General features: G+C 36.9%; 2 protein-coding genes across 4 annotated transcripts; one reads left to right on the top strand and one right to left on the bottom strand.

Moving 5' to 3' along the window:
• Positions 1-2,502: 2,502 nt before the first annotated feature.
• On the top strand, positions 2,503-5,691 carry LOC18031830 (polygalacturonase At1g48100). The gene is made up of 6 exons (XM_006419223.2): positions 2,503-3,064; positions 3,169-3,336; positions 3,437-3,481; positions 3,574-3,781; positions 4,255-4,336; positions 4,897-5,691. The coding sequence occupies exons 1-6, from the start codon at positions 2,651-2,653 to the stop codon at positions 5,396-5,398; spliced, it is 1,419 nt and encodes a 472-aa protein (XP_006419286.1). The 5' UTR covers positions 2,503-2,650; the 3' UTR covers positions 5,399-5,691.
• A 680-nt stretch (positions 5,692-6,371) lies between these two features.
• Positions 6,372-11,447, bottom strand: LOC18032151 (boron transporter 1). 3 transcript variants are annotated; one of them, XM_006419222.2, is made up of 14 exons: positions 11,375-11,447; positions 11,125-11,228; positions 10,651-10,866; positions 10,456-10,538; positions 10,156-10,348; positions 9,899-10,037; positions 9,516-9,681; positions 9,000-9,166; positions 8,713-8,886; positions 8,476-8,571; positions 8,124-8,261; positions 7,587-7,885; positions 7,212-7,479; positions 6,372-7,011 (listed from the first exon to the last, which is right to left on the bottom strand). In XM_006419222.2, exons 3-14 carry the CDS (start codon positions 10,752-10,754, stop codon positions 6,628-6,630), a joined length of 2,211 nt encoding a protein of 736 aa, XP_006419285.1. In that variant the 5' UTR covers positions 10,755-10,866; positions 11,125-11,228; positions 11,375-11,447; the 3' UTR covers positions 6,372-6,627. The 3 variants fall into 3 exon arrangements, with proteins under 3 accessions (XP_006419285.1, XP_024039666.1, XP_024039664.1); XM_024183898.1 differs by lacking the exon at positions 11,375-11,447 and having other exon boundaries at positions 10,198-10,348; positions 11,125-11,368; XM_024183896.1 differs by lacking the exon at positions 11,375-11,447 and having other exon boundaries at positions 10,651-10,864; positions 11,125-11,368.
• Between the last annotated feature and the right edge of the window lie 363 nt (positions 11,448-11,810).

The following is an 11,810-nucleotide window of genomic DNA, read 5'->3' as shown; positions in this document are numbered from 1 at the left end:
ACCACGTCGCTGATCAATCATGTGAATGTATTGCGTTGAACTTCCATTGATCATGAAGTTTGCGGCTGGTCCCACAAAAAAATCCAATCATAGGATACATGGCCCACTTAGCGGGTCATTGCATGAATCATCAGCCAATAACTAAGCCCGTGCGGCGCGTGGTGTATCTGAAGACCACACAAACTGCACCAATATTCTCCCATCTTTACCCACCCGTGAGAGTCCCCACGTGACAGACTAAGACAAAGCTACATGCATGCCCACTTTTTTTTCGCCTACATTTTGCAAAACCGAGTTAACTCTATAAAAGCCGCTTGATAAGTAACAAACTTATAAACATTCCATAAATCAAATTACTCCACAATCAAATTTGCAACCATACATATATAATAGCGTAGCTCTAGGCTTAATATATGGCTTGCATGGTGGTTTCTTGAATTTAACTGTGGCAATACTTCTCAATCATCATAAAATTCGGCGACAACTTATTGTGGCATCATCTCAAAACACAGGTAATGTATGTTTAACTTATACTCATGTTTAAAAAAAAATTAATTTATTAGTTCATATTAATTTCACATATTAAAGTTTGATTATATCAATAACTACATTGTTATTCATATTAATTTTGCATATTAAAAGTTTGACTAATAATGTATTTCCTTATAATTTTGATATTCACGTTGCAAGTTGACATTCTTTCATACTCTTATCTACCCCATGAAAAAAAACTCATTTTAATTATTTAATTAACGTTAATAAGTTGCCTACCGCTTTATAAATCTGATATATGTTCACGTTACAACTAGACATTCTGTTGTTTCAGCTAAACATTTACACCCTGTCGATATCTTGCTCCAAACCAAATTATTCTTGTATTAATATTAGTATGATGTGTCACGTGAGACATAAAAGTTGTGTTGGTTGTGCTCTTCTCGTAGGCTTTCGTAAGGAACTTCTTTTAATTTGTTTTTTCGAATTTTATGGACCATAACTTTGGATCAACCCGTGAATGGTTTAATTCTATATATTGTCGTGAGTATACTTCTTCTCTTCAATGGCCACGAGGAGCAAAAATACAATAAAGAGTCACGAGAGCCTCTTTGCTATATAAGCATGTACATCAAATTATATTCATTCGATTGCTACTTCTTCTTTGCTATGAATGAATAAATTATCCTCTACGCCCATCACCACAACAAATTAGTATAATCAAATTAAAGCAATCCCTCATTTTCTATGATTCTTTAGAAGAACAATCACATACATTGCATGTTGACATCACATGTGATCGTTATTTGTTTTCATCATATGTGATGAGATGGTTACACGTGGCAATGTTGATCACAACATCCCAAAATGGAGATGTATGTTAGAGACAGAGAAAAGAGATCTCTGATACTAGTAATCAATATTAAAAGCTGGTGTCGATACATATATATAATAATTTGAATGACAAAATTATAACTTTTTTTATTCATTAATCCAAGGCATGGATTGCTTTTGCTTTCTTGGATATTGGGTTCAGGCCAATTGCATGTAATCAATTTCTGGAAAAGTTGATGTTCAGTTATCTTTGAAACGAACGTCATATTCAAGATACAAATCAAAATGGTCATTTTTCCATTAATGCTTGCAGAAAGTACACATATTTCTTTGCATGTAAAACCCTGCTCATTCTTCAGGCCGGACATTTACATTTGTGCTGGCTCTCAGTAATTCAAAGCGAAATCCCTAACAATTATGTACAGGTCTATATGTAAAATGTGAATATTCGGACTGAAGAAAAACGATACAAAACCTTGAAAGCTTCAAGATTAAGGCGCAAAATGATTTTTTTTTTTTTTTTAAATTATAGCATGCATAAGCTAGCATATTTATCCATGTACAAAATCCTAGTCAATTTTCAGATTGGATAGTTTGTAGGTGGATTGGTACACGACTCTCAATAATTTAGTGTTGAGTTACTAACCATTATATGCAAGTCTGTATTTTGTAAAATGCGTGAACTTTTTGAACCTGAAAAAAATTATATAAAACTTTGAAAGCTGCCTCCTCGGATTCTGGCACCTCATTCTTGGAATTTTGGACCTCAAATTAGTTCACAAGCTAATTATACTGTAGAAGATGCATATTTCCCCCCTTCAGCTTACTAAAAACAAGGGAAAAATAATAAAAAATAATAATACAAGAAAAGCTGAGAGGGAGCAACAAGAGATTAATGGGCCAGAGGGGACAGAACCAACAAACAGGAAAAGATTAAAAGAAAATGATCTGAGAGAAATTTAGAAGAAGGAACCAACTGAAGAACCAAAAGCATCTGCCAAATTTCCCTCAACGACCAAACCTTCAAAACCCTCCAACAGCATCAGTTTTTACTAGAGACAATGAATTTTCAATCAAACAGAACTTGACACGTGTCGAAACTTTTTCTTAGACACAACCTTTTGGACCTATAGCTCTTAAATTTCAGTATAAATTAGACCCTCTGCCCCTCAATGGTCCTCACCTTACATTATTGGTTTTGCTTGAGGCCTCTGCCTCTCACTTCATTCTTTTAATTCATTCTTTATTCAGAATTTTTCCTGTGAAGTAACTTTGACACATTCTCCATTTTTCTTGTTTTATTTTCCTGAAGAAATTGCATTCAATGGAGAGTATTCGGGAGCTGTTACTAATTCTACTAGCAGTGATTCTTTTGGTACAAAATTTAAGCAATGTGGAAGCAAGGTACCATCATCACAAGAAACAGAAAAACAAAGGCTCCACTGTTCCTCCCCCGGCTTCTCCAGAGAATCCTGTCTCTTCATCACCTTCATATTCTCCATCAGTCCCCTCAGACCCTTATCCGAATGATCCAGTGAATTCCACTGACTGCATTTTTGATGTAAGAGATTACGGGGCAGTTGGTGATGGCTCTGCCGATGACACCGCTGCTTTCAGGGCTGCATGGAAAGCAGCCTGTGCTGTAGAAGCAGGGGTTGTTCTGGCTCCTTCAGATTATGTTTTCAAAATCACTTCAACAATTTTCTCAGGGCCGTGCAAGCCAAGACTTGTATTCCAGGTAAGCATTTACACTAAAAAGTCTCCTTTGTTTCAGCTCATTTCGGTTGAATCATTTAGAATTTTCCAACCTAACAATTATATCCTTTTGTATGATCATTAAAGCTTGATGGGGTTCTAATGCCACCTGATGGACCGGATACTTGGCCCAAAGCTGATAGCCGCAAGCAATGGCTTGTGTTTTACAAACTTGATGATATGACATTCACTGGTAAGGGCACCATTGAAGGGAATGGACAGCCATGGTGGGATCTGCCCTGCAAACCTCACCGGGTAGTTTACTTTCTAAAACTTACATTCTTTGCCTTAATCTTCGATTTTTTTTTTCCAAATTATTTCTTTCTTCTAACTGCTAGTTTCAATATGATTTCAGGGGCCTAACGGATCGACGTCATCAGGTCCATGTGACAGCCCTGCTGTGAGTATTATAATTATCAAACTCAATTCAACCATTCAATAAAATCAATTTTGTGAACGAGTAATGACCATTTTCATTACCTTTTCGTGCAGTTGATTAGGTTCTTCATGAGCTCAAATTTGGTAGTTAGTGGCTTAACAATTCAAAACAGTCCTCAGTTTCACATGAAGTTTGATGGATGCGAAGGCGTCATGATTGACAAGCTCTCCATTTCTTCACCAAAACTCAGCCCCAACACCGATGGAATCCACATTGAGAACACAAAGTCTGTTGGAATTTACAATTCCATGATAAGCAACGGTAAGGGGAGGGAAAAAACAAATTCAATTAGGGATGATTTAATTTCCCACGGCCACGGGTCTATCCTGGGTTTGGTCTTTCAACTTTGTCCAATTCATTTTTCAGCCAGGCAGGCTCGACGATGACACTTTTTGGCCAGTTGCCATCCCTTATAACTAAGAATGAAATAATTGCCCCCGAGTCCACGGGGTCCTGTCCTGTTCAGGCCACTAGCTGGCTTATTTATTTATTTATTTTTCTAAATATTTGACTCTTAATTTATCTCAATGCCTCATCATCCCACTTTTCAATTAATTCAAGTATTTCCAATTAAAAATTAAAATAAATTAAAAATAAATGTTTTTTACTTAATTGTTATTTGGGTTGGTTTTAGGTCACTTTTTTTCAGGCCAGTGTCAGACCTACTAGGTGGAACCGTCATTAACTAATGTAGTAGAATATATTTAATAATGCAAGACGCATCTTTTATACAGGTGACGATTGCATTTCGATTGGAACCGGGTGCTCAGATGTGGATATTGCTGATGTCACTTGTGGGCCAAGTCACGGGATCAGGTTTATATTCTCTTTTCTTCATAAGAATTGTAACCATGGGCCATGGCTGCTATCTAACAGCTATATTAGTCTTTGTTCAACAAAATTCAGCCATATCTTATGATTCTTGGATAATTAGTTGTAAAGTAGAACTTTTCAAAGAACCCTTTTTGCTAGGAAGAAAGCCGTTGCTGTAACTATAACCAGATGCAATATTGTTGGCTTTCAACCACCTAACGCCCCCTTACATGTTGCATGAGAAAAACAAAAGAGTCTGCTGCATTTAGTGATTATGAAGGGTATGTTTGAGGTGTTGTGACTTCTAATCCACAGTTACAAATGGATTGTTCCTAAATGTTAGCTGCTAAGTAAAAGTGGGTATTTACTGTATACTCGCTGCTCTGCTCTCAAAATTATACAGTCTAGGAACTCATGAACATGCTAAAGTGTCTGAAATCAGGTTAAGAGTGTTTGCTAAAGTAATTTTTTTTTTTTTTTGGTCAAAGCTTTTCGCTTTTGGAATCACTTTTATTAATGAGGCCAACAGTTTTTAAGTTCTGAACTTAGCTTATGTTCTGCAGCATTGGGAGCCTTGGTGCGCACTATTCCCAGGCATGTGTCTCAAACATAACAGTCCGAAATGCAATCATTAGAGAATCAGACAATGGCCTAAGGATCAAGACATGGCAAGGTGGCACAGGCTGCGTTTCCGACTTGTCATTTGAGAACATTCAGATGGAAAATGTGAGAAACTGCATAAACATAGACCAATACTACTGCTTATCAAAGGAGTGCTTAAACCAGACCTCAGCAGTATTTGTCACAGGCATCACATACAGGAACATTAAGGGAACTTACGACGTACGCACCCCACCAATCCACTTTGCCTGCAGTGACACTGTGCCCTGCACAAAGATTACAATGGCTGAAGTTGAGCTTCTCCCATATGAAGGACAACTGCTTGATGATCCATTTTGTTGGAATGCTTATGGAACTCAAGAAACTTTAACTATTCCTCCTATTGATTGCTTGCAAGAAGGGGAGCCTCAATCAGAGCAAGAAGTTTCTGCATACGGCTGCTAAAATTATTACACATTATAGTTGCATTTTTCGTTTATGGCAGTAGCATTTTCTGTGATTGATATGATATAGAATAGTAGTGTACAAGAGAATACAAGTGCCATTAGCTTTTATGGCTTTTGATTATTATTGGTAGTACTACTTAGGTTCCATCCCTATTAGGGTATATTTCCCTATTGTGTGATGAGATTTAGTAACATGGGTCTGGTTTTTTGGCCCTGTATTTGTAATCGATTGTAATATGCTACAAGTATTTCAGCTACATTTTTGGTTTCAATAAATATATTAAACTCTCGTTTCCCTGTTCTCAAATGCATGAGATTTATGGAGTAATGCTGACTTTATGAAAGCATAACCCAAAGGGTACAGCTCACCCTAAAAAGAAATCAAATAATAAGAGAAAAACGAACGCCGTGAAGTTGTATACCCATTTAGATTAGTATTTTTTTGCCCGTTTGAGATTTAGAATCATAAAAATCTACCACACTCTGCAACTTCCAAGATGACTGACTTAATGAATCCTATATTCTCGGGGTAGCAACCCTCCCCAGGTCACATCATCAATAACAAGTAACAACACGCACAAAGCGTCTCCTCTATCTCCTCTATCGATCCATATTCAACATGGTGGCTACTTTGATACTAAAAGTTTGGTACCATTTAAGATTAGCATTTTTAGCCCACACAAGCTTTAGGATATGCTGTTCTAAGGCAAAGCCGGAATGTAGGGGTCGAATACTTATCAAATGGCAAGGATACTTACTTTTTCATTTCAATTGATCTAGGGAGAAGTGGATGGTGAGCAGAGAACACACTGATGAGGCTGAGTGCTCTGAACTGGTGTAAGCTGACGTAATCTGTAGTTTCAACTTTCAAATTGCTTAGCCTGCATGCTCTTATGGCTCCAGGGCTTCTATGGCAACTCATGTTATGAGCAAGAAAATAAATATCATATGCTAGCACACTCGTGTGGTACTCTGAATAGGATTGTATACTATTATCAACATAATTTCTGCTACAAATTTCTCCCATATTGTGTATAACGAGGTAGATTATATTACAAAAATAATATTCCAAATCAACCAGAAAGAATAATCATGGAACAATAAAGCTGGGGATGGGCATGCCATTGCAGGCTGCATGTTCTTCTTAATACCTTTCTTCATTCTAGCTTTAACAGAACATTTAACAAGAAGCCAATACCTGCCGTTGTTTTTCTCTTTTTGGTATTTCTAGCCACTTTTACCTAGATTAGATGGTTTTGATTCTCCTGCACTTGGACTGAATGGTCCTCTTGCACGTTGCCGAGGACTTAGCTCTCCTTTTAGTTCACTTACACGAGGGCTGTATACCTTCTCAGAAACCCGGGGGCTCTGAAGGCTTTTCAATTCCTTTGATGATGTTTCGCTGCAACTGGTATGCTTGAGACTGCACATGCGTCTAATCTCACCGCGACTACGAGTAACCATCCCATCTAAAATTTCCCCATCAGATGCAAATGAAGAAGATCTACTCATATCTTTTGCAAATGAAGTATTTCTACTGATATCTTTTGCAAATGAAGCAGATCTACTCATTTCTCTTGTAAATGAAGTAGTTCTACTCATCTCTCTCTCCTGCCACATATTGAAGATACTGGAAAGATAAGCACATATAATGCCAAAAGCCGGTCAAATGGCATCCTAAAGTAAACATACTATCAAAGCCCATACATTTTTCAATAGGCCACCAAGTTACAAATATTTATGCATAATGTTTGAATTATTATAAAATAAAATTTTATGATGCCATTGAGGATAACAAGTTTAGAACTTACAGAGGCAAGGTTGAATGATAATGCTGGTGCCTCTTCATACTCAGCAGCATCTAAATCTTGAAGGTGCGCTCCTTTGAAAAACCTCGGCAAAACATACTGTCGCACTGGAACCAGTAGCATGATCATTACAGGGAAAAGTACTCCAGCAATTGGAACCCATGTTATCCCAAAACAGACTAGCAAGTAAGCAGTCTGGAAAATAGTAAATACTAAAATTGTCTTGAAAGGGACAGTTTCCACAAATGTAGCGTGATAGTTCTCCAGTACTCTAGACAATAAGGGCAAAACAACAAATAAAAATTCAGTTAATTTCCTCCATAAGAGGCAGGTGGTTAAAGTCAAATTGGGAAGAAGAAAAAGGAACAAAGAAGTTACTTGTATCTTCTGCTCGGAGCAGTGAAGATCAATAAGATCCGCTCCCAAAACTGGTTACCAGGTAAGCTTTCAATGGCCATGAAGGCAAAATAGCCCCAAAGTACAGAAGTTGGTATCCTTTTAAGCAAGGGCATGGCCGCAACACATCCTCCTACCATTGTAGATTGGAGCAAGTTACTTAGCCGCTGTTCTTTCACCTCGACAGGCAATAAATCATCAATCTCCTTCTCAATATCAAATGCATTCTCGTCAACTGAAGCATCCATTTGGATTCTTGACTCTTTCAATTCTTTTAATCCCTGTTTACAAAACAAACTTTTAGCCAACCTCTCAAACACCCAGTTGATTAGATCTCAAAATGAAATGATTAATTGTTTGATATTGTTGCAAGTATCCAAAAGTTAAAATTTGCAAAATGAACTGTTGGTTCCTCAAATTACATTACTAAGTGTATGTTTGTGTTTATTTCGATGCAAATTTACAGGTTCTTGTTACATGGAATAACTACAAATGAATCAATATGTCAAGTCAATATACTTGAGCAGAAGATTCCTGGTAAATCAGTGGGCTCTGCATCTGTTGATAAGCTTCTTGCATGCTTCCGTAAACCTGTCCCAAGCTTGCATTATTGCTGATACATTTATGAGCAGTTTCCACAAGCCGATTGCGAAGTAACTGCACAGATTTACAAAAATTGTGGTAAAGCTTTAGTTAAACAAGGAAACATGCCTTGAAAAGCAGGACACCCTTACCCTTCCTGTATCATTAATAGGTATTTGGGCAATCGAAAATCAGTAGTAAATTCATGCTCAAAAAATAAAAAAGCATGAGATCTAAATTAATATTAGTTCCCGGAAAGCTTTTAATCCTATGTAGTTAATATGCATACCTGGTGCTTCAGGGTTGCCAAACTTTTAGTATGCATTGGTGATTGCGGAATAACACCATTTGCTGGAGGTATACCAAGGAGACCACAGATTATGACCTGCAATGAAGTCTTAAAATATCAGACATATGAGTAAAGTTCAATACAAGAGGAGATGAATAGCCATGGTTCACATTCAAAAGAGAAAAATGTACTGCAAACGAAAAATGAGAAGCTGATTGGAGAAGGCAATTTGAGTACCATCAACCCCAAAAGAAGTAAATCATAATGGAAAGAAGAAGGCTTTCTCAAATTGAATTCTTTCTGCTGCGCCAGCTGGGATGCAACACTATGGTCAAAATAATAGAGCACTGCAATCATTGTTGCGGGAATGAAAGCTCCAATAATGTACAGAAGTGGCACATTCAACATATCCTGCCAGTTTTTAACATTATGCCATTAATACACCCTTCTGAAGTCAGCAACAGGAAATTTTTAAAAATAGAAGAGAACGATTAGTTCTATCTAAGCTTTCACTTAGCCCCTGCCTTGATGACAGTCCAATTCTCATATGCACCAGGTGACCATGGATTTGGACTGAAGAGGCGCCTAGGAATTCCTTTAGGAACACTTCTAGCTGGTATATATGAAACAGCAGTCCAGACCAGAACCATCAGTGGCACACCATAATCTGCTATGAAGCCCCGCAGACAGCCTGTGGAAAAGATTAAAGTGGAGACCTTGAGGCACAAAAATAACAAGTATAGAGAGACGTGAACCACAAAATGTTGTTTCCGTAACTGGCTTTAAAAATCATCAATGCTATTATTTTTGTTTATTTTGGCTTTGACAACAATCATGTGATTGGATAAGAAGTACAGTCAACTATTATAAGGAAACAGAAGCTTAAGAGCTCATTTATTAATTTGTGATAATTGATGATAGCAGTCACTACCACAAATTTTAAACTTTGGGAAATATTGCTTTTGTTCCTTATCTTCTGACTAGACAGACCAGTAATGACTGCAATTTTGTAAAGACATTCTGCATGAAATGAGACTTACCAGACCCATATCGCCATGACCTTGCTTTTCTGCTTCGTAATGCAGTATGTAGAAGGCCAAAAGATAGAACCAAAGCAAACATCCCATTGGCAAATCTCCATGAAGGTTGATACTCAATCAACTTTGGATTTTCTCTTTCTGGTACACGAAATTCATCAACTATTCCCTAGGAAATGCAATTGAAATTGTTAGAATTTCAATTTTTGCACAAAACATTTGTAGGCCTAGTCCAACTAACATAGATACTATCAAATGCTAGCCTTATAATATAATTGCTTCAGTGTAAAATTTAACCACGTGAGAGGCACTAAAGGAAATTCTGCATATTCTTTGCGTCATTAAAGAAACGTAGGAATGGGAAAGAAATAAGGAAATATTTTTACCTTGATAGCTTCCTGCATGAAAAGCATTGCAATAAGAAGGCCAAACAATTCCCCAGCAATACGAGTAAACCTATTGATGATGGAGCAAGCTCCTAGGATGGCCAATAGGAACAGCAAGAGGGCTGTCCACATGCACACCCTGCCAATTAAAAGCCATGTAAGTTTACCGAACATAAATAAGAAAATAAAGGAAGAACAAAATTCTAAGATAATGAATCATATTTTAGGTCAAACGTAGAGAGGAAAACGAAAAATACCATCCAGTCCAGGCTAGAAAGAGCTTTGATCCCAAGTCTGACCTGTTTTTTGCAAAATTGAACATGAATGTGTACATAATCACAGTTGGCTCTGCAACTCCAAGAATCAGCAATGGCTGACCTCCTATGATAGAGTGTATAATTCCACATAATGCTGTAGATGCTAATGTCTGAACAGCAGTGAGAGTCCCATCTGTATGAAAATAGTACCCATTTCCTAATTAGCTTTTCGATAGCAATGGTCAGAAATTGAGAGATGAGCAACAAAGTTTGAACTATAATGGCATTTTGTCATGCTACCTGTCTCTCTGTCCAACTGTTCCCCAAATGAGATAACCGGAATTGCTGATGCAAAGAATATATATGTTGTGGGGGCCAGAATACTACAAAAATTTGTCATAAGTTAGCAGGCCGTCACTGATAAATTAGCAGTAGTCGAAGCTAACTTAGCCAGAAATTTCAAAAATTATTTCTCACGATATGTGAAAGATATACCTGAAGCCTGCTCTAAAGCCACCAGTCCAATCTTGCTTGTAACACTTCAATCTCTTTTCAACATCATTCTTGATTCCGCGAAATGGCACAAAGCTTTCCTCCATGATTTCTCAGCACTTTCTTCGGTGCTTTCACTATGAGTTAACAAGGCTTAGTTGTTCACAAAGCAATGTATTTCGGTACTATAGGCTTGGACAAATAATCAATCTAAAATCTCTGTTACAAAATAAACCAATATGGCAAAATCAACACCAGCAGTGGAACAAACAAGAAGTTAAAAAAAAAAAAAACCATAGTGCATGACAAACCAGAAAGAAAGTTAATCTACAAATCACTACCCAGAGTCAAAATTAGCATTACACTATAAATCTAGAAGCCTTCAATAATTAAACTACAAACAAACACCCCCCCCCCCCCCCCCCAAAAAAAAAAAAGATAAGCTTTTAACTTGCGTTGAAGATTTTTTTTTTTTACCTTCAAACAATGTGAACACAGAGAAGATATTTGCAAAGAAAGCTCCAAATTTACAAAAGACTGAAAAGGGTTGAGCTTTGAGCTGGGTGACTGTAGATTTGCAGCTGAAATTAACCATGTGGGTCATTACTCATCATAAAATGAAAGAAAGAAAGAAACACCACTGTCAGTTTGCTCACAGCAAAAACATAACAAATAAAAACGAACTACAGAGGAATCAAAGTAGATGGAATGTGGAACAGTCACTGACCGGTCACCAACTTAAAAGGGACTAAAATGCAAAAGAGAGAAAATTTTGTCTCACTTTCAAGTAGGAAAGAAAAAAGATTAAGACTTGGAAGAAGATTTGATTAAAAAGGACTTCTTTTACGCGCATGAAAGAGGGAGACAAAGATTGCCATTTGCCAGTGCATAACAAGCTGGCCAGGGTTGGAAAATAGAACGAACCGTGTACACTTACAGTCTTTACTGTTTTATTTTTATCATTATTGTTGTCCATATTCTCGGTGGATTAGTATTTTTATTATTTCTAAAACATCGTTATAAAAATTACTGAGAGATTTACAAATTTTTTTATTAAAAAAAAAATTCATACAATTCAATGAAAGTGAAAATTTACCCCCACATTTTCAGAGACTAAAACTTTTGTCTTTCGAAATAATAATAATAATAATAAGTGTTTTATC

Source organism: Citrus clementina, unplaced genomic scaffold, assembly GCF_000493195.1.
Source record: "Citrus clementina cultivar Clemenules unplaced genomic scaffold, Citrus_clementina_v1.0 scaffold_9, whole genome shotgun sequence".
NCBI lineage: Eukaryota > Viridiplantae > Streptophyta > Magnoliopsida > Sapindales > Rutaceae > Citrus > Citrus x clementina.
Note: the sequence above shows the minus strand (reverse complement) of the source record. Positions and strands in the feature narration are given on the sequence as shown.

Excerpts from the sequence above, each read along its gene's own strand:
- LOC18031830 (XM_006419223.2), top strand. The coding sequence starts at position 2,651 with ATGGAGAGTATTCGGGAGCTGTTACTAATTCTACTAGCAGTGATTCTT. Across the intron at positions 3,065-3,168 it reads AGCCAAGACTTGTATTCCAG|CTTGATGGGGTTCTAATGCC; the intron begins GTAAGCATTTAC and ends TGATCATTAAAG. Across the intron at positions 3,337-3,436 it reads TGCCCTGCAAACCTCACCGG|GGGCCTAACGGATCGACGTC; the intron begins GTAGTTTACTTT and ends ATATGATTTCAG.
- LOC18032151 (XM_006419222.2), bottom strand. The coding sequence starts at position 10,754 with ATGGAGGAAAGCTTTGTGCCATTTCGCGGAATCAAGAATGATGTTGAA. Across the intron at positions 9,167-9,515 it reads GTCATGGCGATATGGGTCTG|GCTGTCTGCGGGGCTTCATA; the intron begins GTAAGTCTCATT and ends TCTTTTCCACAG. Across the intron at positions 7,012-7,211 it reads TATCATTCAACCTTGCCTCT|GAGAGAGAGATGAGTAGAAC; the intron begins GTAAGTTCTAAA and ends AATATGTGGCAG.